The sequence below is a fragment of the Pseudopipra pipra genome, chromosome 6 (assembly GCF_036250125.1).
Source record: "Pseudopipra pipra isolate bDixPip1 chromosome 6, bDixPip1.hap1, whole genome shotgun sequence".
NCBI lineage: Eukaryota > Metazoa > Chordata > Aves > Passeriformes > Pipridae > Pseudopipra > Pseudopipra pipra.
The window spans coordinates 14709659-14735627 of NC_087554.1; the positions used below are offsets into that span (position 1 = coordinate 14709659).

The 25969-nt window shown below is 36.1% G+C and overlaps 1 protein-coding gene across 2 annotated transcripts in view; it reads left to right on the top strand.

Annotated features, from left to right (window-relative positions):
* Positions 1 to 25161, top strand: part of OTOG (otogelin) — a 100490-nt gene extending 75329 nt beyond the window's left edge. For both annotated transcript variants that reach the window (XM_064657474.1, XM_064657475.1), the window contains 19 exons: positions 937 to 1073; positions 2314 to 2403; positions 2761 to 2944; positions 5791 to 6011; positions 6879 to 7017; positions 7736 to 7930; positions 8737 to 8949; positions 9714 to 9818; positions 10188 to 10298; positions 11474 to 11575; positions 12028 to 12126; positions 12513 to 12553; positions 13667 to 13742; positions 14638 to 14816; positions 15595 to 15699; positions 16144 to 16263; positions 17581 to 17626; positions 22228 to 22307; positions 23579 to 25161. In XM_064657474.1, the coding sequence (XP_064513544.1) occupies positions 937 to 1073; positions 2314 to 2403; positions 2761 to 2944; positions 5791 to 6011; positions 6879 to 7017; positions 7736 to 7930; positions 8737 to 8949; positions 9714 to 9818; positions 10188 to 10298; positions 11474 to 11575; positions 12028 to 12126; positions 12513 to 12553; positions 13667 to 13742; positions 14638 to 14816; positions 15595 to 15699; positions 16144 to 16263; positions 17581 to 17626; positions 22228 to 22307; positions 23579 to 23779 (2444 nt within the window). In that variant the 3' untranslated portion in view covers positions 23780 to 25161. The remainder of the gene's footprint in view (positions 1 to 936; positions 1074 to 2313; positions 2404 to 2760; positions 2945 to 5790; positions 6012 to 6878; positions 7018 to 7735; positions 7931 to 8736; positions 8950 to 9713; positions 9819 to 10187; positions 10299 to 11473; positions 11576 to 12027; positions 12127 to 12512; positions 12554 to 13666; positions 13743 to 14637; positions 14817 to 15594; positions 15700 to 16143; positions 16264 to 17580; positions 17627 to 22227; positions 22308 to 23578) is intronic.
* The last annotated feature ends 808 nt before the right edge of the window (positions 25162 to 25969 follow it).

A 25969-nucleotide genomic window follows, 5' to 3' on the forward strand; every position in this document is an offset into this window, starting at 1 on the left:
ATGTACCTTTGAAGTGAATTTAGGTAACAAATTAATGCATGTGTAAGAAGGCTAAGAACTGACACTTCTATACCATAGCATAGAAATAGAAGATGCACACTGTAGGGGTTACTCATTGTCTAATGAAAGTTATAATTCTAGTTGTACATCCAGGGAAATTAAATCAAAATGCTCCTTTAATTTAGGATATTCCTCTTACTCAGCTTTAGGTATCTGCAGTAAGTATGTCCAAGTCTGACTTAGACCCATCTTGTCATTGGTCTAATCAGGGGACACTTAATCAATATAGCCAGTGGATTCTTTGATTCATTTTATATCTACTTGAGGATGAGAAGATTCCCTGCAAACCATCTATGTTTGCAGTTTGGGGATTCTGTACAGTAGTCACTCCCATCAGTTACCTGGAATTGGGTAGAAGGAATCCAAACCTTGAAGACAGTTTGATTTAGTACATAACAGCAAGGAAAGTATGCAGAGATAAGCAATTGGAATTTCTGGTTGTGCTCTAAAGTTTGAATGAACTTGGAGTAGAACTTCAAGCCCTTTGAAACACAATAACTTTAGCAATGAGACTGGGAAATAGAAACTTTCCACCTTAGGAACAAGACTAGAAGGGAACTAAGGATCTGATGGGAGCTACTGTCATTCATGATTTTTCCTAGTTTAGCATTTGTAAAAACTGCAATTCCTTGCTGGCAAGATCTGTAAGGACAATTGCAGAGGTCTGCAGGTTGTTCCCTGAAAGATGCAGGATTTGACTCTGCTGTCCATTTACAGAGATTAAACAGTATCAAATATAGCTGAAAATATATGTTGCATATATGAAACTCTAGTAAGCTAATCTTCTAAAATTTATTTGTTTATCTTCATATTTTGTAATACTTACTGAAATTCTAAAATAAGTTAGAAAAAAGTTTACTGTTTTTTTTCCCTTAGGTCGTTGCACCATTTTCTCTGATCTGAGCATTGTAACCTATGATGGAAATCATTTGGCTTTATTCAAAGAAGCATCCTACATTGTTAGTCAAACTCAAGATGAAACTATAACCATCCATGTCCTTGACTGTAGAATGGTAACTAACATTTATCAGCTACCAGAAGGTGTTTGGTACTACTAGTAAGATGTATCTTAAAAGCAAGAGCATAGTAATACTACAGAGTTGTGGTTATTATTCACTCCTGTGCAATATCTATGAATTGTACTTGCATTTTACAACACTCACAGTTTGTATAACACTTTATCACCTGACTGCATATGCATAGTTCCTTCTGAGACAGCTGGAAGATGAGAAGTAGATCCATGTTATTTTATTGTATGTGCAATATAGACAAGGTGGTGAGAGATTAAGTGGATACGCAGCAGCAGTCACTTCTGTGAGTGCTGTCACCTAACAAATACCACCAGTGTATTTCAATGCATGATTTTTACCTATGTTCATGTGGAGAAATTCACACTGAAAACACCAATCTTCAGAGCCATAAAAGATTGTAGGAATGCCAGACTGAATTGGATCACCCTGTGCATTCTGAGTTTCTGACGTGGGAGGAGGAGAGAAATCCTAGTGGGCATCCTGTCTAATGGGTAGTGTGGGTTGGCTTTTGTCATGAAAAGTTAATTTCTTATGAACCTTTACAAAACTCTTTAAATTCCAGTCTCTTCCATGAAAGCTAGGTAATTTTGTTATCCATATAAATGTCCATTACAAAGTTTGGTCCCAAGTTGTACCTTATGCAAGTTAATTTCAGGAGTTCAGTGTGATTGATTTGAAAAAGATGTGTTTATGACTTTCAGATTTGCTTTCCTGTTGCATTCACTACTTTCTGTTTTGTTCAGTGCCTTTTAGCTTAGGAGTTATGCGTGTATTTCTGATCCATTACTTCTGTACTGTACATATATCATAGAGATACATCATTCCCAGTCTCATTCTTGCTCACCTTCAGGCAGGTAGTTCATATTTTCTGGTGTCTGAACAACTAGTCCACTGGTTTTCTTTCCCCTGAAAACCTGTATTTCTGTTGTAATTGTATCAATTGTATAAATTGATTGTATCATACAATCAAAAGATTGTATGATACAGCACAGTTGCTGTAAACAAGGGTTTCACAGTATTTTCCTTGTTTATTTTACAAGAATGCTATCCAGATAAACTTTGTAGTCCTGACTTGAAACTGTAATCAGCAATGGATTTCCTTTCTTAATAATATATCCCCCAAAAATCCTTAATTTCCCAGTGCCTAAAAAGAGTAAGCAGCTAACGTAGAAAGATTTTGCACATCATGACTATGGTTAATGTATTTTTGCTTTCTCCACAGAGTAATTCAAATTCAACTTCTTTGTGCCTGGCAACGTTGAATCTAACCTATGTATCAAACCAAATTATTATCAATCGTTTAAGTAGAAAAGTAAGTATTATGAAGCTTTTTCTTTTCCTATTAGATAGCATCTTACTTCTGTAATCAACTGCCTTCTCACATCGATACTGAGGATTAATGTAGAACAAAAAAGGTCATAAAACTTGTTGATTTTGTGATTTAGTAAACTCCTGCTAAATTCAAAGAGCCAAACTGTCATACAAGGACAGTAACTGAGGTAAATCACAGAGTAAGTCACATAAACTCTTAGTCCCTTTGGTGCCTTTATTATCTTTGTCGAGGAGGGCCTGACTTCTTTTGAAATTGGTTATGATTTAGATTTCTAAGCTGCTGAGAATCTGACCTTAGTTCTTCTACCTGACAATTGACCTCTCTTCTGCCTTTTAGATAACAGTAAATTCAAGATCTGCTTGGCCTACTGTTAGAAAATATGGATACAAAGTTGAAGATTCAGGCTTCAAGTATGCGGTTGAGACCCCATCAAAAATCAGAATTCAGTGGTTTCACAACACAGGTGTGATGATTATTGAGTTTAATAGTAGCAGAGAACCAAGCACTTTGGGACTGTGTGGTAAGTATAGACAAGTTTAAGCAATAAAGACATTCAGATGCTTTGCTGAGGAGACACATTTTCCTAATTATATAAACTATTTATTGCAGGATCTGTCCCAAAAGAGTTATTGCAGATCATTGCAAAGTTTAAGATACTATTAAAATTAGTCTATTATTAATTTTTTTAGTTGTTGAAATGATGTCTGACATCTATCCCTGTAATCACTTTTTGCCCATAGTGTTGCTCCTGTCTGTAACCTGTTTGAATCACAGGCATGATTGCTGTAACTAAACCCAAATAAATAAGACAGGTATAAGTCCATAATGTCAAATAGGTCCTTTACAGATACAGTGTTTAATATCCAACTGATAGGAAGCGATATGTACTATTTTCAGTTTCTAAAGGTCAGGAAATGTTAACTTGAGAGAATTAATCTTTGTTTATCTGTTGGAGGAAATAGTTCAGAGGGAATTTCTTAATAGTAACAGGTTAAATAAACATCATGTTGCCCTCTGTTAGGTCAGTTCAATAGTTTTACCTACTTTCTTTCTTTCTAAAAACCATAGGCTTGACTAAGCTGTGGGTGTTATAACCTTTGCAGGCATGTATTTGTTGATGTAAATCCCTACTGTGTTAGCTGAATCTGTAAATTTATCTGCTGTAAATTGGAGCTGGAAAATGGGATTAAAGAGATCATATAATTGCAGTGGATATCTTTCCAGTTTCAGAAAGGGCAAATGCCTGGAGCTCAGTATCAAATACCAGTGATAGCTCAGTCCAGCTTCAAGTCCTGAAGACAGTAATGTGCTTCTCACAAAGTTTGAATTCGTGCCATTTTGAAATTGGATTATTATCTGTAATTTGCCCTAACTTTTGTTTTCAGAACCGTTCTTGCTCTCTTTGTCTAGTTGTTATTGTGATTAGATCAAACAGAAACAAGAAAGTAAAGACTGTGGTTTTTTAGTAAGCCTGATTCAAGTTATCCGGAAAGTCTCTTTTGCCTTTATGGGTTTGATTACTGTGATAGGGAGCACTGAGAACATTATATTCCTGGTTTACAAGGCATTTTGACTAGATGACAACACATTTCTGTGGGTGATGTTGCAAGTACAACTTCTTCAGAGAATGTGCTGTGTATTTCTGGTATTCCTCCCTGACTGGGATTCTCTGCATGGGTCTGCCTGCACTGTGCTGTCTGGTGCAACTTACAGAGCCTGCTTTAAGTGAGCTCCTTGTGGTGCATCTTTTCAGCCTAAATTAGTCTACCCTGATCTCCTGTGCTGTCTGTGTAATTCTGCTACTTGTATTTGACCTTTCTCAGATGTCTTTCAGCTAAACTGCAGTATTGGTAGATCCTGATTTCTCAGCTTCATGGAAATGCTAAAACTCAAGACACCATTGCAGTTTTGTGGTACAATCTTCCCTTGGAAGGATTCGTATCAGAGACAAGTGTGTTTTACAGTAGAAGGATTGGCCAAATGTGGCAGCTGGTGAAGAGCTGGTGGGGGAGAGGAGGGGTTTGGGAAGGGAACATTGACATCTCTACAGCAAAACTGGTGAAAGAGAGTACAAGAATGTCAGTTTTAACTGTAACCAGATCCCGCCAAGACAAATGTGAAGCCTCAGTTTTGCTATGTTAAATCTCCTTGTCAATGTGTAAGAGAAGTGAAAATGATATCCCTGACATGACAGCAGTCCTTTGAAGTCTTTCAGAACCATCAAGTACTTCCTATCTGTGTTGCATATACTCACAACCTCAAAAAGTTCAACCAGAAACATTTTTTATCAAATAAAGGTTAAAATTTGAAAAGCTGTTTTACTCTTTGAATGCCTGTTGCTGTATCACTGATTGTCAATGACTTGCTCTTGTCATAAGGGATTGTGAAAAGTGGTAAAACAGACTAGTTCTTTAGAAAAGGGTGAAATCCACAAATAGTTTTTGAACAGATAAAGATTTAGGATTGTGTTTGTGGAGACTTCAGAAAAAAACATTCTAGAAGTCTGATACAAAAGTCTCAGAAACTGATTAGGAAGAAAGAACTGGGGACTCATCCATCATTCTGCTTTTTTTCTACCTGCTATCTTTTAAAGGACCTTCTGAGGAGGCTACTGTAATACTTGGATGTTCTGTGTTGACCAAACTCACCCTCCATGTTACATTGCTTCTTTTGCTCCAAAGTGTTTCAAAATTGCCAGCTAACTTAGCTAAAACGGGGGTGGGGGGGGGGAAGGTGATGCTGCCTTCTGGGAAGCAAATAGAGAAAAGTTGGGGTTTTTTTTCTCCTGCTGAGTGGTAATATAGATATACCTGGAGGTGCCAAAAGCTACACTCCTATGGTAGCTCTTCAGCCAACAGATGCTTAAGATTGCTCAGAACCATAAGTAGAATGATACAGTATGAAATACTGTATCATACTGTATGAAATACTGTATGATACAGTGTGAAATACAGTATCAGATAAGCATCTTTGCATTTTATGGGAGTTCCCTTTTCTTACATTTACAGTTTTAATTTGTTGCTATACACAGAGGTGCTTTGTAACCTTTTTTAAAATAGATTTCTCTTTAGTGCCTGTGCAACTGAGGGATGAAGTTTTGTGCCATAGCTGGAATTTCTGAACTGCTCTTTGATATGCAATAGATTTCCACTCATAGATGCATCTTTACTTTCGCTTTTCTCAATTTTTCTGAAATTTGCATGCTTTGATCCTACCAAATGCTTTCTACATCTGTTGTAGGTTGTGATACTGTTATATTGTATAAGATTTTATAAAGCTATTTACTTGTTTGAATGTGCCACTTCAAGCATTCTTCAGAATGAACCACATGGTGTTAACCATTCTTTTCCTTCTGGTGATTCACAGGGTTTTGTGATAGAACCTTGGAAAATGACTTGATGCTACCCAACAGGACAGTTTTAAGCAAAAGCAGTTCACCATCGACTTTTATAGACAGCTGGCAAGTGCCAGACACCTTAAAGTATGCTGGAGAAGACAGGCATCAGGAAACTAATTGCTCACTCACAGACTGCTCAGAGTGCTTAAGAATGGTGTTGAACCAGACCTTCAGCAGCTGTCATCCTTATGTATGTTAACTATTTCGAAGCTTACATTTTGAGAGAGCTGCAGTTCAGATATAATCTTGCATACTTGATAATTTCATTTACTGCATGTAAACACATTTATTGAATGAGATGTATACTTTATCTTGTATCTACAGTTGCAAGGTAAAACTAATTGAAGAGTATGGCAGCTTGATAGGAAAGTTGCAGTTAGCAATAACACTTTCAGAACTTCATCTCTGTTACTTTTGAAATAACACCTAATTCATAAACCAGTCTCAGCTAATTCAACTGTATCAATAAGATGTAGAGAAAAGTAAAAGAAAATAGTTTTAGAATCTAATTAATCCTTAAACCTTCAGCAATTTAACAAGTCCCAAATTGCAATAGGTAATCTGAGAACCTGCATTCTCAGAGGCTCTAGAGACAGTTCCAACTCAGAGATGTGAAAGGGTAGAACAGGTCCTGTAAAGCAAGCCTGAAGCAAATAACAAACTCACAGTGTGCAAATAAATTATTTGTGATCATATGAGTGCATTGCCATTTGACCTTTTGTATATTGTTGAGTTTGAGGAAGAGGAAGCCAAAACGAGCTAAAAATATAGAGGTAAGGAAGAACAAAGAACAAGTAATTATGCCTTCTGTTGGAAAAACTCTATTACTTCTTATGTTGTCACTTATAAGAGATGAAACTGAGGAATATAAGTATGGCAGCATTCAGAAAGTCTTACTCTTAAATACTAGTAGATTGCCTCTGTACACCAATGAAGGCTTACTGTAAACCAAGAACTTTTGGCTTCATTGTTTGTAGCTGACACTTTAAAAGGTCGGTCTTTTTCCCACCTAGCATAGTCTCTATGAAGGCACCATATCTTTTTTTTTCTTTGTTAGGTTCCACCTGAGCTGTTCTGTGATATATGGGTTCAGGACACTGAGTACATTCGAAATCCATGCATTTCCCTAGCTGCCTATGTGGCAATGTGCAACAAATTTAATATTTGTATAGAATGGAGGAGCTCTGATTACTGCCGTAAGTATTCTGCATATATGTGCACCTCTAGTGCTCACAGAGACAAAACTTGCCTAGTACAAGAGTTACTGTAAGTTGAAAATGCCAGTTGAGTCTTTGTGTACTTTGGAATTATTATTGAGATAATAAATTTAGCATTTTTTACTATACACTCCAAGCAGTGTTCAAAAGTAATCAGGACCATTATAGCCATTTCAAAGATGGAAAAGGTAAACGGAAGAACTTTGCTCACAATTCCGCCTCTGGTTTACTATGTACATTTATGCAGAAGTTAAATCTTCTCTCTTGCAATGTAGTGTTTGTTTCTCAACCACTTCCCAGTGATAAAAACAAAACACAACACAATTGGTTGCGGAAAGGAGGAAGCCACAAAAAAAAAAAGTTCTGAACAGTATTACTGATCTGTGTAGTATTTGCAAAGGTTTTTGAAGTTCAAATTATTTTGTGTCAACACTTTGGTGTGGTTTGATATCTCTACTACCAAAAAGCAAACCGAGGCCTGATGAAAATGTTACTACATACAAGTAAAAGTGCTTGAAAATACCTTTTGATTGAATTTGTCATGTAGAAGGTAACTGGTTTGTATCAGTGTGTCAGGTTGGTAGATCTGACTGAATTGGCAAGCACAGGAAGTTGACAAGACAATAATTTCTTCTCTTAGGTATTGCCTCATGTGATTGCAACTTCAGAATGTGTGATTTGTTTATTTCCTTTCTAGCCTTCCCCTGCTCTGAAAACTTCTCCTATCAGCCTTGTATAGCTGCCTGTGAGGTTCCAGATAGTTGTCAGAATAATGAGGTTGCTCCTCTGGATTCAGACTCCTGCTCAGTGTTGACAGAAGGCTGTGTCTGTGCTGGACGGACCATCCTTCACCGAATTCATACTGCTGTCTGTATTCCTGAAGAAAAATGTGGTATATTTGGATGTGATTTTCTTCTTTATTATCTGCAAGTTGGTGGTCAGATACTTCATTATTAATAAGTTGAGTTCTGGTTTGGTGTTGTGTGGGTTTTCCATATGTCATTCAGTTGAGGATTCTAGATATTCAGCAGACATTAACTCTGCAGGTGAGCAAGCAGGGAATGTCCTTGTGATATACAATTTTGCTCACCTCTCAGCTGAAGACTGCTCTTCAAAATGGAAGTCTTTGTTTATGCGTTCTAGTATTCTAAGCGTGTTAGTTTTGGCCTCCTTTTACCTAAGCCCTTTGCCAAGGGTCCAGCTTTTCAATACTATATGGCATTCTAAAGTTATGCAGCAACAGTTAGTTACACATTTTGAATAATACATGTATATGTCCTATATTCTTTCTGCCAGCATTCATGTTTATTTTTATTATAATTCTGCCTCAGCACACCAAATAGCAAACCAATGCCTAACAACACAAACCTTAAAGATATAGATTTATTAAGATTTATTATGATAAATCAGACAACATAAAGCACTGTAAATTAGTAATAGTTTTGATATGTGTGAAATACGAAAGTAGTTTGTGTGGAGGCACAAAACAAAGTGGAGGCCCAGATCTTCTGGAGGATACTGAGTGTCTTGCTTTCCCACAGGAGCTCAATCTCAGACTGTCTGCTCTTTCACTTTCTTGTGGGGTGATGGAAATGGGTGAAGCCTTTAAAATTCTGGGATTTTTAGACTTCATAGAAAATGGTGGTCAAAATTTGAAGTAAAAAAGGATTACTTCTGTTTTCTGTTGTCCTGATCTAGCTTGTACAGACAGCTCAGGAACACCTCACGCAGTGGGTGAGATCTGGAACACTTCTTTGAGCGGATGCTGTATGCAAAAATGTGTTGACAGTGAGACTATTATTCCAATGGAGTACAACTGTTCAGATACCCACGATTTAGACTGTCAGCGATTTGCAGAAGTGACCTTGCATGTTCCTGGTGATCAGACTTGTTGTCCTCAGAAGATCTGTAGTAAGTGTTCCTTAATGATTATGAATACTGCAACTGAAATATGCAGATGTCTTTACTCTGTGGTTGGTTTTTTTTCCCATTACATATCTTACTTTTGAAGCAAATGGAAATGACTTTGGTTTGAATTAACAGATTACATAAAAAATTGTAGAAACTTTTTACTGTTTGCCTCAATATCCAGTAGGTTTTGGGGTAGACGTAGAGGTACAGATGAGGGTTAAGAGGACTAAAAGAGCACTATGTTTATTTGGATATGAATTTTGTTTCTCTCAGCCGTAAAGGTTACTGTTTTATTTTTAACATCTGAATACAAGCAAAAGATATAGGTAATTCTGAGAAAAACTGTTCTGGTGATTGTTTATCAAATTTACGAAGTGAGCAGTAAAAAATGATAGAAAAGTGTTTGTTTGTTTGTTTGTTTGTTTTAATCCTTACTCAGTTTAGAAAGCCTATCTTCAAAAAGAAATTTCAGTTCCCATGTTTTGATCACCTGATATGATGCAGTGAGTTTTCCGCAGAATTTTATTTTTTCAATTCTTACTAAACTCTAGTTTAGTGTTGCCTCCATGGAGAGTGCTGCAAATGATGGACACTTCTTAATATTGCCTTGAGATTTTTTGCTAGTTCATTGTGGTTTCATATGCATATTGTTATTTGGAGATTTAGGGTATCTAACTGCAAATGCTGCTTGTGACTGATCTACTTGACTTAAAAATGCATAGTTTAGAAGGTAATTATTTTTTTTCTTTCCCGGTATGTAACAGTTTGTAATCAGAGTCTCTGTGAACACTTGATCCCTGAGTGTAATGCCTTGGAAAAGTTGGTCACTTACTACAGTGAAGAATCCTGTTGTCCCAGCTACGTTTGTGGTAAGTTTCTTTTCAAAAGGTAAAAAAGTTCACCCTGTAAAAGACATTCAGTAAACTAAATAGATCAACTTGGATGCACAAAGGTAGTTAGTGTAAATACCATTGCTAGTATGGCCATTTACAAAATTTGCTTTAGTCTAAAATCTTTAGTCTAAAAGTCTGTGCCTCAATTTGAGCAGATATGATGTAGTCTTGTGTTTACTGATAAGGCAAGAATGTCTTTGCTCTCTTGTGTTACAAGGTAGAAGTTTTTTCTAAAGCAGCTTGTAGTATCTCTCTGCTCTGCACTGCCTTTCTTAGGAATGTAGCATAACAAAGAAGGAATTCTGAGCTTCATATAAAGAAATACATTTGTTGTACTTTTTTCAGAATGTGATCCAGAAAAATGTAAACCAATGGAGGAGATACCAAGCTGCCAGGATGATCAGACACTAATTGCTGCTCGGGTGGAGAATACCTGCTGCATTTCCTATATATGTGGTACAGTAGCCTGACTGCTTGACATTATAAGTGTGTTGTTGCATATGCAATGTTATTTATTATTATCTTGCAAATAAGGGCTTCTTGTACCTCCTTTAGCTCTCCCGACCTAGTAAGGCTTGAAAGTGGTTAAAACAATGGGCATTAAGTTTACAAAACATAAGAAATGGCAACAACCATGAAAAGTCACAGAACATCTTTGTGTAACTGAATAGTATTCATGGGTTATGAAGAGGAGTGGTAATGGAGTCCATGGGTGAGGAGTGAAGGAATTCAGGGCTTTCTGAGATCCATGTGTGGATTAGCTGCATGAATATTTTGTCTGAAAGAAGACTGAAGTTATATATGCTTTTACTCCCTATATTCTGCTGTATCAGCCATGGTCCATCTTAATCAATGACAAATATGCCATATGAGAGTAATATGCAAATTTATTCAGGTCTTTTGGGATTTGACCTTTAATGACTTAATTCAATAATAAAATTGCACTTTTGACATTAGTATAAGAGCCACGATATTACTATACAGTTGTCTTCTGCATAATAATGTGATAATCAGGTTCTATTGAGTTTATCTTTGCACAGATATGTGTGATTCAAAGGCCCAGTTGCCTTGATTAGCACTTCCATGTGCAAAAATTCGGGCATTAATAAAAAACATGAATTACACTTCTGTTATTTACAGTAATCAGGGGATTACTTTGATCATGTGATAGCAATGTGCAGTGTTCGGCTCTTCTCACTATCTGCAGAGCATTCTTCTGACTCTTTTTTGATATAATGAGTCTTTATACTGTACATGTTGAAAAGTACATGTTGTGGTTTTCATATGTGTTCAAGTGGGAAGATAACACTGGGATCACAGGAGATGCCCTTTATTTTGAATCAAAGATTCCAGAAAACAACAGTATGAGCTAGTAGGAGAGAAAACCTAGCAAAATTTTTCATAGCAAAAAAGGGAGGGAAAATCATGTTTGGTCACAATCTTTATAGCAGGGGACAAAGGAAAAGGCAAGCTGCACTGTGAATTAACCTCTTGTATAGGGACTATAAGGAATGAATGCAGAGCACCTCTGTTCTCTTTCATCTGGGTCTGTGATAAACTTATGGGAATGTTTGGTAGGCAGTAGTAAAATTTCTTCCTATGTTTTAAATTTAAATAATTGTTTTCTTCAGCATGCCCGGCTTGCTCCGATCAAATACCCAAATGTCAAGAAGGAGAAGTTCTTATTGTGGATGGCAACACTACTGACAGGTGTTGCCCTATGTACCAATGTAGTAAGTTTTGACTTGATTTTGATATTCTAAATAATAGAGAGCATGTCAATTTTGTAGTGTGGAGGTTCAGTGCCAAAAATTGTGGATTAGAAATACTGCTCCCCTTGTGCATATAAGCATGCTATCATCTGTAGTCCTGAACAAATAATCTTTACTTTTAAAACTTTGTGTGTAAAGAATCATCTGCATGTCTGTATTATGGAGAAAAATGAGTAAATTCAGGCCCCAAATTCAGGATATTTAAAAACTATTTAAATATTTGCTTAGAGTATTTGTACTCCATGCTACCGTCACCTGATACCTAACAATTAAATTTCTGTTGTAAGTCTTTTTGAATAAGATGTTTTCTAAAGGTATTTATTATAAGTAATTTATTATATCTTGATTCATATTTCTATTCATCAAAACATGACAACCTTGCATTTACTGAACTTTCTTTTCTTTATTTTTAGTTTGTGAAATACATCGTTGTCCTGAATTCAAATGTATGCTGGGCATGTCTTTGGTGGAGGTGTGGAGCCCAGAGAAGTGCTGCCCCTTTCGGACATGTGGTAAAGTCACTGATTTTCATTATTGTTGCCTTAGACAACAAGATATTGAAAACAACTTTGGCCTCTTGGTTTTGAGTCTGGTTTCAGCCAGCTATACCACTGTGATTTAGAATGGACATCATTTTTTTAATATGTTCAGGTGAACTGCAGTTGATACTCTGCTGTCGACTGTTGTAATGAGTAAAGGGGGTCAGAGAAGCTGCTATTAGTTTTCAGAATGGCATAGACATCAAACATGATTCTGAACTCCCCAGGTGGGTATATTTCAAGAACTTCTTCAGTGATGACTTTTAAATCTGGAATTTCTGTTCTCTCTGATGGTCTGTTTTACACAAAGGGCATATAACTTGCTAAAGTACTGTTTCTGTTATTATGTTTTGTTTCAGAATGTGCATGTGAAACAATCCCCAAACCTCAGTGCAAACTGGTATGAAATTTGTCTTCTTTGTCAGTATTCTTTTATTGATTTCTTAATAAATCTGTTTATCAGCATCTTACTAATAGTTTTGTCAGTGAAATATGAAATGCCACATCATTCTTTGTTTTCTTTTTTGATTGCTCCATAATAAGATATATACATTTTTAAGAAGCCAGTTTAGTTTGAATGCCTTGTAGAATAATATGATTGTATAGCATTGGTATTTCTGGAGTTTACTACCGTATCCTCCCCCAGAGTATTAATAGAGTGGAACTGCTTTTGTGCACCCAAGGATAAAATTTTTATTTTAAAGTGTTAGAATTAAATGCGTTAGTGCATCAGTGTTTTGTTAATATCATTTGTTGTGGTGAATATGTCAACATTTATCATGAACTTAGACTGCTGACTAAGCAGAACCTTTAAACCGTATTTCATTGTGACTTGTTCTGTATTACAGAAGTGCTTATTAGCATTCCTGGGCTAGATTCCCAGTTAATACTGGGTGTACTTGGATTTTGCTTGTCACTGAAAATAATATTACTGTGGGAATAATTTATAAAAATTATAATTTTGAGTCCTAGGAAGAAATTGAAAGAGTACTAATTTTTTTTATAGAGAAAATTCAATATGGTTTGTAAGGTGAGATTGTTGTTAGTACTTTCATTTCTTAGATGAAGAAACTTGGGCACGAGGAATCAGGATTTGCATAAACATAGGAGAAAAATCATACTGTGCCTACACAGAAACAATAAAAGGCAAAATTAAAAAGTACATCTGTGCTATTGTGATACTGTTTACATCCATTAAGTTATGCTGTGAAAGAATACACTCCACACCATGTGGAGACTTTTGTACAAAGGCAGGCCATTGCATTTCATTGTTGACCAGTCTTAGTTTTTTTCTGTCCTAAATGTCTGCTGTACTGAGTGTAATAAAATTCCCATTTGGTTATTATTAGTAAGTTAAATGTCTCTGTGGGTGATGAAAGTGGATTCAGAATAGGTTTCTAGGAGCAGGAGATACTGCTACCCAAGTTCTGAAGAAAAGTTGTTTAAAAGAAAAAGATCATACAGATAAGAAAACACTGTAGTTTCATTTTTTTTTCTTCTTTTGTACTCTTAGGGGCAGAAACTTCAGATAGATGAACAGTTTCAGAACAGTACAGAAAATATCTGTAACTGTGTGAAGTACAAATGTGGTAAGTCAGAAAATAATTTAATTCAAAGAAATACCCTTTCAAGTGCTAAGGTAAATTTAGAATCAGGTGTTCACTTTGAACATGGCACCAAGGAGAAAAGAATTAACTGACAGAATTCAGAAATAGTGAAAGAAAAGGCAAGAAAATAGGACCCCTCACTAAATATTTGGTTGATTGTGGCCTGTCCCTGTATTCTGTTAGTTCCTGCAGCGAGAAGTTTGTGCAGGGAAATAACAGACAGTTTTAGGATGGTTGAGTGGTGTTGGCTAAGAAGCAAGGACTCCAGCAAGAAACTAGAACACACACACAATGTCCACATATAGAAAAGTCCCACTAACCTTTATGAGACTACTCAGGAGCTGGTAGACATACTTACACACTTTACAAGATCAGGAATAGCATTCAGCACCATGTGAGTTCATCTTAAAGCGTGGCAAATAGTGTCTGGGAAAACTTGGAGAAAAAATAATTCCTGTGGGGCACCCAGTTGGCCAAGAGAGTTGGGATTGTCCTTGCTTAGATTTCTACAATAAAGATGTATACTTCTGACCTGATTATCCTCTGTGCCCTCAGTAATCGGTGGGGAGAAATAGACATTATCCTGATGTAGTCTTAAGAAACAAAACAGTTGAAGAAGCCTGCACTGTCATTGGGGTGGTGCAGGTAATAGAATATTATGTGCTTATTTAGATTTCATGCAGGGTTATACTTGAAATAATTTGGTGATTATAGGGAAGCATTAGACTACTAGCAATTCATGTTTGAGAATGTGATCCTTAATTCTTAATGAGGTGGAGTAGCTTTTTCCATTCTGGTTTTACTGTTTGAAACATTTTTAATGGAGTTTTCATACCAAGCTGATTGTCCTGACCATGCTGTTTGTGTTTTCCTGTAGTGAGAGACAAAGTTTGCCTGAGTAATGAGAGAGGTGTGCTGCTTCCTGGACAGAGAATCGTGGAACACAGTGCAGATGGCATTTGCCATATTGCTTATTGTACAAATGTGATTGATCCCTCCACTAAATACTACCAAATAAACACATCTTCGATAGACTGTGCTGTCAAGTGCAAAGCTGTAAGAAATTCAGAAGTTTAGACATGTATATTTTAACTGGTGGTCTTAATTACATTGTGATGGGTTTTGTTGAGCAGATTACAGTCAGAGGAACAAGTTGGAAAAAGTAACCAGGAGATCTCCCTCTAATGATGTGCTACCACACTTCTAATAGAGGTTTATAAAAAGTCTCACTCCCTTCACTGTTTTTTCCCCTATGTACATCTTTTACAAACTAACGTATATAGAAACGGCTTCCTTGGGTTAATAGCATACTGCCTCCTTGCACCCTGCAGAACTTCAGCTGCATTATGAGCAAACTGGTACAAATTCCTGGCAGACATTAGCTCAATAGGAGTAGAGAAGAGAGTAATTATAAATAGAATAAGAATTCTAAAAGTCGTGAAAACAGCTTTATAAAATAAGCAAATGTTGCATTGTCTTTTTACAAAATATGATACATTACCATAGCAATATTATATAGGTGTGTAAAAAGTCAAAATTTCAGTGGTTCTTGAAGTAAGCTGTCACTTTACATTTGAAAAATGGTAGATAGACCAGTTCATTCTCTCAGTTGGAACTTCTCCCCATTTACTTCAGTTAAGAACAAAGGTATTTCATGAAAGCTTCGTGAATGTACAGTGTGTATGAATGTAAGCTGTGCAGTTTTGAAAGTTATTTAAAAAATATCCCTAAAATCAGATACCTAAAAAAAAAATCTGCCTGTTACAATAATAAAATGTTGAATTGCAAAATAGTCTCATACAAGTCTCATACAAAATCTATTTGATTTTGGCAGAACCAAGTCTATCAGCCTCCAAAAGATTTAACAACTTGCTGTGGTAGCTGCAAGAACTTGTCTTGTCTCCACACTTTCAGCAATGGCACAGTTTCCAATTTTAAGGTGAGTTTATACATGGTTTATTCCCTCAAAATATTTATAATTTAAAAAAAAAATTCTGAAATACTGTATGCATGTTGCCATATAAAATTTGCCCAAAAGAGCTTTATTTGGCCAGATACTAGGAGTAGTTTTGCATGTACACAACATTAATTTCTTGGAGAGTCAACCATATAGCTGTCACTGAAAGTATCAGGGATTTTTATATATATATCAGAGAATTATCATGAACTCAACTATTTTAGAACCTGCTTAACGTTATGTATTTGGTGGACTTTCAAATCTGTTGCTTAAACAGAACTTTAGCATGCATCTGAATTGCATTTTGTTGTAAGTATTACTGTTGATTCATGCAAGATCACATTCAATGAAACTGTTGTAGGCATACTTGGAATACTGTTTTTGCTGAGTTGCCCAGTAAAATTTCTGTTTTACAATTTTTGACAGCCTGGTGCTGTTTGGATTTCAAACTGCATCAGATATGAATGCACTAACACAGCAATAGGACCAGTTCTGGTTTCCTCTGCAGTTGGCTGCCCACCCTTTAATGAAACTGAATGTGTCAAGGTCAGTGTACAATACATTGTTTGCATTCCAGCTGTGGTTTATGTTGGTGTGAAAAGATTAACACTGACAATAAATGTTTTTTACCTCAAGAAGGGAGAAATTATATATTCTCGCAATGCCTGCACTTTTTGCCAGGCCATTTAAAGGCAAAAAGTTATAACCATACACATATAATGTACCACCAGTCTACCCAGTTACGCAGCTGGAGTCATGTCTTCTTATTCTCAGAATTCATTTATTTTTATTTTTTTAATAGAGGCTTGTAATATCAAACTAGTCTTCATACAGCTGCGTGAACTTGGATGCTTTTCTGAGGTGGACGTGTGTCCTTTCTGACTGATTTTCTGTGTATGAAAACTGATCCAGTATCAAACTGATTTGATTCAGCACAATGGTCAAAAACATAGAAGAAAGGGAAAGATTGTCTGAATATCAGGAACAATTTTTAAGTACTGACACATAAAGTTTTATGGACTAGTTTTGGAGCAAGAAGAAAAGTTCTATTTGAATTTACAAAATGAGATTAGGTTAAGTGCCAGGAAATGTAGGCAGGGAGTGATCTCGCTCTCTGTAATTCTGCATTTACATGTGGATGGGAAGACTTTCCTTGATGAATGATGTCACAGAAGCGGGGAAGAGTCCTGAAGGAACTGGGTGGCTGTAGTTTTTCCTTGCAGATAACAATGGGTTGGTTCTGCAGAGAATCTGTTACATAGCTGGTGAAAGGCTTTTTGCTGTTCTAGGCAAACTAAAAAGTTAAGGTGGAGAGAGGGATTAGCATGGCTTGAGATGCTGAGTTGGACATCAAAAATTGAACTCTCCTTCAATGTAATCCTGAGAAAGCTTTTAGTATAGCTGTAGGTATTCTTCCCACAGTATTCTGGGGAGTGCTTATTGCTCAGCATTAAGACATGAATCTCCACTATGGGGAGTCATTGGCTTCCCATTCAGATGAGATTTCTTCCTGCTCTGAAGTCAGATTCAGGTTTTTGTGATTGTCAGTATAGTCTCTACAAGAGGTCAGGGTTTCACTCTAATAACATGTGATGGAGTCAGACTTAACACAGTCGTTCTCTTTCCAAATGGGGGAGCTATTTGGGTAGCTGGTGATGTATAGTGGCATTTGGTGAAAGCTATCTGTGTGAAAACAGTAAAGTAAGATCATTTACAGCCATTTACAGCCATTAACCAGAATGCTGCATTTGCCTGAATAATAATGTAGAGCTTTATCTGGAAGATATTTCTAAGAGTGAAGATATATGGGAATGAATGTTTGAAAAAATCAAGGTTTTTTTCCCCTTTATTTCTCTTGGTCAGGTTGGAGGCTACGTTGTGCCATTCTTAGAAGGATGCTGCAAAACATGTAAGTAATTAATGATGCTGCCTGCCTCACAAGTCTGTCTAATTTGTTGTTATGTTAGAAATAAGGTGGATTCTTTCCTGTTTAAAAGCTTGATTCACTGATCTCAAAGGCTATGCTTTTCCCACTTTTACTCATTTGAATAACACTGAAACTATTTGAGTTAAATCAAAAGAAAATACTTTACCATTGATGCTATTACTCCACTGACAGCGATTCTGGCTGGTCAAGTCATTAAAATTCATACTCTTTATTTTGTAGTTCTCATGTAAAACTCCTCAAAATATTAGTTACTGCATTTAGTATAATAAAAGGTACTGTGTTTTAGAAGGCAACTTAAAACATGCTTCATCTACATAAATATCTTCATATTTGGCAAAAATGAAGATTGATCCAAGTAGTTTATAAGTTAATTTTGTAAATAATAAACAGATTGTAATATAGAAATTAGTAGACATAATTCATAAACCTTCAGGCAGTCATCATCATGGCTAGGCTTCGGGAACGAAGATTAAGGATTCAGGCAGTACCTTTTCAAAGATTTTACAATAAAAAAATTCCCCCTTACTCGATTACCAGTATATGGTTTGGACATCTGTGAGAGCTAATAAAGATTCTCTGGGGAAAAAAACCCAAACAGAATAAAAATCCTCTAAGGAATAGGTTCCAAATATACTATTTCTTAATAGAAATAAGGAGTTAGGTACGTTTTATTTTCTTAACACAGTGGTACATAGCTGAAACGTTTTGGTTGATTTAGTGAAGAACTTAGCCTGAGGAAGACACCTAACCAGATGAATTTAAACTCAAATACTTGAAGTTGACACTGTTAAAAGCAATTGAAAAGGAGATTTTTATACTGGGCAGTATCATGCTGTCTTTAAAAACATGCAAAATTCTGACTCAATCTGCTTAAGGGGCTGAAATAGTGACCTAAAAGTGTGTGAGAAAGATGGAGAAAAGTGCAGGTATTTCTTGCTGGGTGGGATGGAACTTGCAGAGTCACGACTACCAGATCTGGATATATGTTGCCAACAGGGAGGTACCTTTTGGTGCGATTCATCTGTATTGTATTTGGTACTAAAAACTTGATTGAAACTGTGAAAGATTTATCTGGGGAGTTTTTTATGCTCCCACTATAAGGGAATGGTAATATCTTTTCATGTTTTTTCACTCTGGTGGACCTGTGTTTCAAGCACTTTTCCTAGTTCCATGACTGATTCTCCATAGGCTCTCTGACATCAGTTTTTGATTATCTGACATTACCCTTCAATGCCCTGGCAGGCAAATAAGCCACTTCTGAAAGATTTAGTAAGACAGTTAAACATCCATTAAGCTACTTTTCAGCAGGGCAGAAGATCTTGCTACTATGCTTAGAGAAACATCATAATCACCCCTTTAATTATTAAATTATTGATCTGTGGCATGCATAACAAAGTAAAATTAAACCCTTGAAAAACCCAGTGACTTTTGAGACGCATTTACAAGTAGAGTCCCAGAGTTTTGATTTCACACCTGTTGGTAGACAACACATTAATTCTGTGAGTCATGTAAGTTCATTCTGACTCCAAACAAATCTGCTGTCATGAGAGCTGTCAGTTGTGATTGTGTGAGACATTTTATGAGAAGGATTATTGGGTTTTTTGTTTTCTTCTGAAGTACTTTACCATTAGAAACAATTATGATTTTTGTTTTCAGTTTTAATTGGTATTTGAAAATTAAGACCCAGGAGTTCCATCAAAACCTGGAGGTATTACAAATGCTGCTGAGAGGAAATTATGCTATTTCTTTGTTGTAGCCCTGAAGGGCACATTAAATTCAGGATAGCAGACTGGCTAAGTTATACCAATGTAGATCAGATCCTTCCTGGTTTTCACATGAGGCTTAGCAATGCATGTAATGCTTGGACATGGTCCTGAGCTGCTGGCACAATGAACCCTGCTTAAGCAAGGAGGAACCAGATGTCCCTTCCAACCTCAGCCATTCTGTGATCCTGCAATATACAAACATTTTAAAGTTGAATTCTGTTTTCAAATATGCCAAAATCTCATAATTCCCAAATGTTTTCATACTATAGGGAATCCTCTGTAACATGTGCTCTGTTCAATGTGTAATATTCTTACCAGGTTCTTCAGTGTCAGTGTTCCTCCCATTCCCTGTTAGCCCAGTCACTCCTACAGCCTATGCTGGCTGTCACACAGGTACATCTTCCTCAAATAGGTAGGACCAACCCAAACAGCATCATTGTTGATTTCCAACAATGTACTCCCTGCTAGGATCATCAGACCTCACATTGCCCAATAATGCCAAAAGCTGCAGTGTAGTGTAACTGCTCATGGTTCAGTGGCTCACATTTTTGTTTTGATTTGTTTTTTCATTTTGCACTGTGTGGGCGGTGCATTGTTGTTAGCCAACAATGTACTGTTGGTAGTAAGCACTTGCATAGTCTTTAGCTCGCTGCATGTGTAAAATTGCTGTGTTTGAAAAAGTAAACTAATTCTATCATGTTTACAGTGCTGTAGAACATAGAGAATAATGGCTTTGCTTGTTAAAGCTTTACTGTGTAAGCAGCATTTTTGCAGGTGATGTATCATACAGGTTTGCTTTGTGCCATATACAGTAGAAGCAAATAATTTCTTTCCCATCCATAGTTAGGACAGTATACTGAAAATAGCAATCCAGTGTTGACTCCATGAAAATTGGAGATTATCTTTGTTCTTTTTCATAGAGCATGTTAATTCTTTGAATTGTAACATTATGAATGCATTTGTTTTGGCATTTATTTTGTGAAAACAACTCTATATTTCTCTCAGAGAAATTATGTTGACTCTAATTCTGTGCATTACTGAGTGACACATCCTACATTAAATTATGCTTCTGACTCTAGGACTATTAAACTGAAATCTGTGTTTCTCTTTCATACTGGTGTCACTGTAAGTGACAACAGTGCTATGAGTCAACCCAAAAACCAAGCAAGGATTTTCAACCATATGGACAGTGAAAAAAAATCTATAATACAACACATATAAAACACTCACATGTTTTGTAACGTTGTTCATGGGAAAGTATATTGTGTTGTAAAGCTCATAAAAAGCCACTGGACATTAATGTACATGCATGGAAATACATTATATATTTATTTTTTATGGGATATGATGTACTTTCACTGTAGCCTGGGTGAAGTCATAGTCACAGCTGCACTGAATTCTCCACCCTAAACACCATGTATAATGTAAAAGAAGACAGAACCGTGAAAAGAACTGTGAAAAACATGAAATAACGGTGAGTTTTTTATTTTCAAGAACAATTTATTTTTTCTTTGTTTCTCAATTTACTTTTTCACTAAGCAAATATAATTCAACAGCAGCCAAGCAGTAGCCAACCATTTATGTTTGCAGGTTTTTATTTGTTTCCAAGAAGATTTACTGATAGTTTCTTTCATATTCTAGAAAACTCTATTGTGTCTAGAAACAGTAAGAGACTTAGATAATTTAAGAAAAAAAAAAGACAACAGAACCACCAACCAACCAAAAAAAAAAGAACAAAAAATTGTTTCTCTTTGAGAAGCAGTATTACTGGTTTGACAGTGATTAGAGCAGGGAACTGGATACTGCTCATAAAGATGTGATAAAACTGTGTCCCAGTTCAGTATGGGGTATTGGTCAAACTGATGAATCCTTTAGTGCCCTTGCTTTTCTGGAGCTAACAGTATTCACTTTTTGTCAACATCCTTGGGTTTCTTGACTGAAAGAAAACACATCTCTGTGGAGATGTCATGGGGGCTGCATCAAGATGCATAAAATCTAGTGTGAAACAGTGGAAGCTGTTGTATTAAAATGAGCTGTTCATTTCTCTTACAGATCTGCAGTATAATGTGGTTTCTCCAGCATAGAGAGGGTCATCCTAAGAAGACACTGTGCTTCCTGATCTCTTACAACTGAACTTTATACTGAACATCTTTGTTTTTTTTCAAATGTTCAGGATTCCCTTCTTCAATGAAGCTTAACTCTGTATTTAATCCCGTGATTTCTTGTTATCTTTTGTGTTTTATTCATGTACTTTGTAAATACTTCTATGAGGAAAATTGTGGAAATAATGGAAATGCAAATAAAAAATTTCGTTTGTTCACTGGTGTTCTTTTATTTAATAAAAACATAATAAAACCAAATCTAAAGCCCCCTGAAGCCCTGTTCTTCATCAGATTCTGCTGTCGCATATTAATTTTAAACTTTGTTTATACCTCTGGAATGCAATTACTGCTATTAAAGTTTGTTGCAGGTATTTAATAGAAAATGCACTTTATGCCTTATTAACAGGTCTTCTCGCAGGAGTGGTTGATCAGTTTTGCAAAATTTTTTGAACACAGTGGACTTACTCTTAAAAAACTTCTGAATGAAGAATGAACCTTTTGTAATTGTTATTAAAGATATAATGAGATGGATACTTTAATGCATGAAATAGAATAGTTTTAAAAGTGACTCAGTATATAGCTGATGGGTATCTTCTTTGTGTCTCTTGACCCAGTAAAATGTTCAGGAATGTTCTCGTCTCGGAAATGTTTAGAATTTTGAGCTGATATTTTTTGATCTATGACCATTTTGCAGGTAAGGAAGATGGAAAATTCTGTAAGAAGGTGACTGTTAGGATGACTATCCGCAAGAACGACTGCAGGAGTAACACACCAGTAAGTAGATAACTATCACAATTTCTTTTCATAGAAGGGAAAAAATATGAGAAATAAAATGAAGGAAGAAAAAGAACCCAAATTCCACAAGGCTATTGTCTTCATCTCTGTCACAGAGACAGGGATTTCTGTTTCATAGAGCTGTTTTAATGTTTCCCTACATTCTCAGCAATCATCTTCTCAAATACTAAAAAGGAGGCTGTTACTTCTGCTTTTTTTATGCATCTAGGTGCATGTTGATTTAATGCAAATCCAAAGTCTCATTTCACCCTATAATGCAATTATTATATGCAAATTAACTTCAGTATAACTGAATCTTGCCCCTGATATTCTACATTTAAAATGGCTGCAGATGTGTATAATTTTCCATCTGCCCAGGGAAAGTATTTAAATGCCAACTTCATGAAGAAAGGAATCGTGGGTCCTGAAAGCTTTTTTTAGACAGCAGCATGAACATACTGTAAAATGTGAGGGAAGAATGAGGCACTATCGAAGGATTTACTGTTGAAGGACACCAGCAATGTCCTGCTGGGCAGTAAGACTGTGAGCAGCAGCAAGGGTGCAGACAGACGTCTCATGTGAGATGTGTAAGAGCGCCTGGAAAAGCTGTAATAAAAGAGTGTAGGGAAACAGCTGTAACCTCTAAAATGACTCTGAGAGTACATTTTGTAGAGTAAGCTGTTGAGCAGCCAGGAAATTTAGTCTCAGTGTCTCATTGAACAGAAACATGAATCTTAACTATTAAATATGAAAAAATTATTCAGTTTCTATGACTATTTCTCTTACAGTCTGTATTACAGATTTGGTGTCATTAGTAGTAATTCCTCTTGGCTTTCCAAAGGATTGGTTCTTTTATTCCTCCTTACTGATACCAGTACAGCAACACTGCATCAGTGTATCACTGAAATGAATACTGCAGGGAGTTGGAGACAGAACATTTGGTGCTGTGTTCAAGCCAAGGTTGTTATGAATACTTTAAAATTCAAAACCAGAATTGTTTCTTTGTGTCTGTTAATAGCCAAAACCTGTTACTGAAATGGACAGAAAAGTCATCATTGATATCAGTAGGATAAAAATTGAGACCTGTCTGGGCAATGTACTTCAGAGCTTATTTTGAGATGTAGTGGGATTTCATAAGGGGCTAGAGGAAGTACCTCCAAATTTTTCATTGCTTTGCCATTGGATTTGGGATGCCTAATGTTTTTGGACTTCTTTGAGAACTCCTAGCTAGCTGCTTCAGTTTGCTGATTATTCATGATGTTTGTTACCAGGTGAACATTGTTTCATGCGACGGGAAGTGCCCTTCTGCAAGCATTTACAACTACAACATCAACACGTATGCAAGGTTCTGCAAATGCTGCAGGGAGCTCGGGCTGCAGAGACGGACTGTGCAATTGTACTGCACCAGTAACTCAACCTGGGTCAGCTATTCAATCCAAGAGCCCACAGATTGTTCTTGCCAATGGTCTTAAAAAAAAAACCCAAAACACATAAAAGGAAAGAAAACAGCAAGCCCAGCTGTTCCCAGCATAAGATGATTTTAATAGTTTATCTCTTAAAAATAAAATAGCCAATCCACTGAATTTTACCAGTTTAATGCAAAAGAGAGCACAAATACTTTTGGACTCTCCTAAATTCTGGAAAAATGGTTTTGCATCATTTGTGTTGTGATTTGTCTTCATTTTCATTCACAGGGATTGTTTTAAGGGTTCTTGTGATATGTGCCAACTTAAAAGGTGATTTACGTTAGTGACACCTCAAGAGAAAGAGCACCATCTGTTTTGTTCTGGAAGGCTGGCCCACTCTTTGTCAGGCACCCATTCCTGTTTTAAATCATTGACAACTTACCTGACAGTAGGTCACTATTTTGAACACATTGCAATTGTGCAAATACATTCAGAGTCTATCAAGAAAAATTGTTTGGACAATACGAGAAGAATTTTCAGTTTAAATCATATTCCTGTTGCTAAGTAGAGCATGTATAAGAAATTCATGTAAAGATTTTTTTTTTTTTTTTTTTTAATCTGGGAAGCATTTTCAATACTGATAACCATGTAATATTCCCTGGTAATAATTTCAGTTTTTTCTAGTGTATTTTATATTGCAGTGAAAAGCATTATGGCAAGCATGTATTTTATGGAACAGATCGGCTGATTTTAGGTTATCTAGATTAGTCATTAGTAGTTACTTTATTTTTCTGCTAAACAATATGACATAAACTGAAAATGCACAGATTTAAAAAATGAAAACCATTTTACATTCCTTTGTATAGATATACCTTAAATGAAAATTTTCAGCTTCTGAAATGAACCATACTTAAATTGTTTCTTTAGGAGAATGAACGTTGTTTAACACTAACTTTAAAGATATGAAAATTCATTAGGAAAAAGAAAATGAGGATTATGTATCTGTCTCAAAGAAAAACAAAATTCAAAATCTTTGTCACCTATATAGTAGAATGTAACTTCTTATGGCAAGTGCTTGAAACTGAAAATGTACAATTGTAAGGTTTGAAATTTCAAAAGCAATTTTGCTTATGAATTTGAAATATTAACATTATTTTTTCTCCTCTAAGCTAATGTTATTGTTCTGTTCTTTTTCAAAAAATGCCACTGAGATTCAGCAAAAATTCAGTAGCTTTCATTTTGTAGATGAAAACTGTAGATAGCATGCAGTGATACACCTGAGATCTTTTAGTAGAAAATAGATCTCAGCATGACGTCTTTAAAAGCTGCTTGTCTGCAGTTAATCCAAAGAAAAATCAATCGTGAACATTTTTGATATTAATTTTGTATACTGTACATTTCATTCTTATAATATCTAATAAACAACAGGAAGTCTTATTTTGTTACAATTAATTTTTCTATAATTGTTCAAGCAATTTACTGTCATGTGATGCAACATACAATGTTTACTTTTTTTTTTTGCAGTGCACATAAGTAGTTTTAGGGTTTGCTGCTATCACTAATATTAATGATCAAATACTATAGCATGAAGGATGTAGTACTACAGCAGGAGGAAGACCTGCATAGGGGGTTTTGAAAATCTACATATTTTTCTGATTCCATCACCACTTTCATCCTCAGAAGTGCAAAATTCAATTATGTCATTTGATTCAAAACAAAAATTGGAAAACCGTTGTTCATGGAAGTGTAACAATGGATATCTGACATTGTCAGATAGACTCTCCTGGAAAAAAGAGGGTGAGGGGGAAAGAAGATCAATTTCTGCACATTCCCTTTACACGCTTTTTTCCTAAACTGACCCTCAGGGTTGACTGCAATCAGTAGACAGTGTTTTGAGTAGGCATTTTGTTACAATATAGTTGTTGTGTAGTGATGATCACCCTTCAGTACGTAGGGCCAAATAAGTCTTAAGATCTAACTCGTAGGTGCAGTCCCTACCCACTTCACAGGACCTGTTCCTTGTCAAAGCCATCTTCAAGAAAGGACAGGATTTGGGAAGAGTGCATCCTTTGGAAAACCAGAAAAAAAAGTGCTGTTTACGAGACATTGAACAGAGCTAAACCCTTGAACCCAAGTGCCTAAAATTCAAGCTTTGGCATTTGTAAAGGTAAAGTTCAGCCTCCCTTAGTTCACCAGCTGGCACATGCCTTCCTAGAGGGTAGGAATTAATAAAAAGAGCTGTTTCTTTTGCCCTCG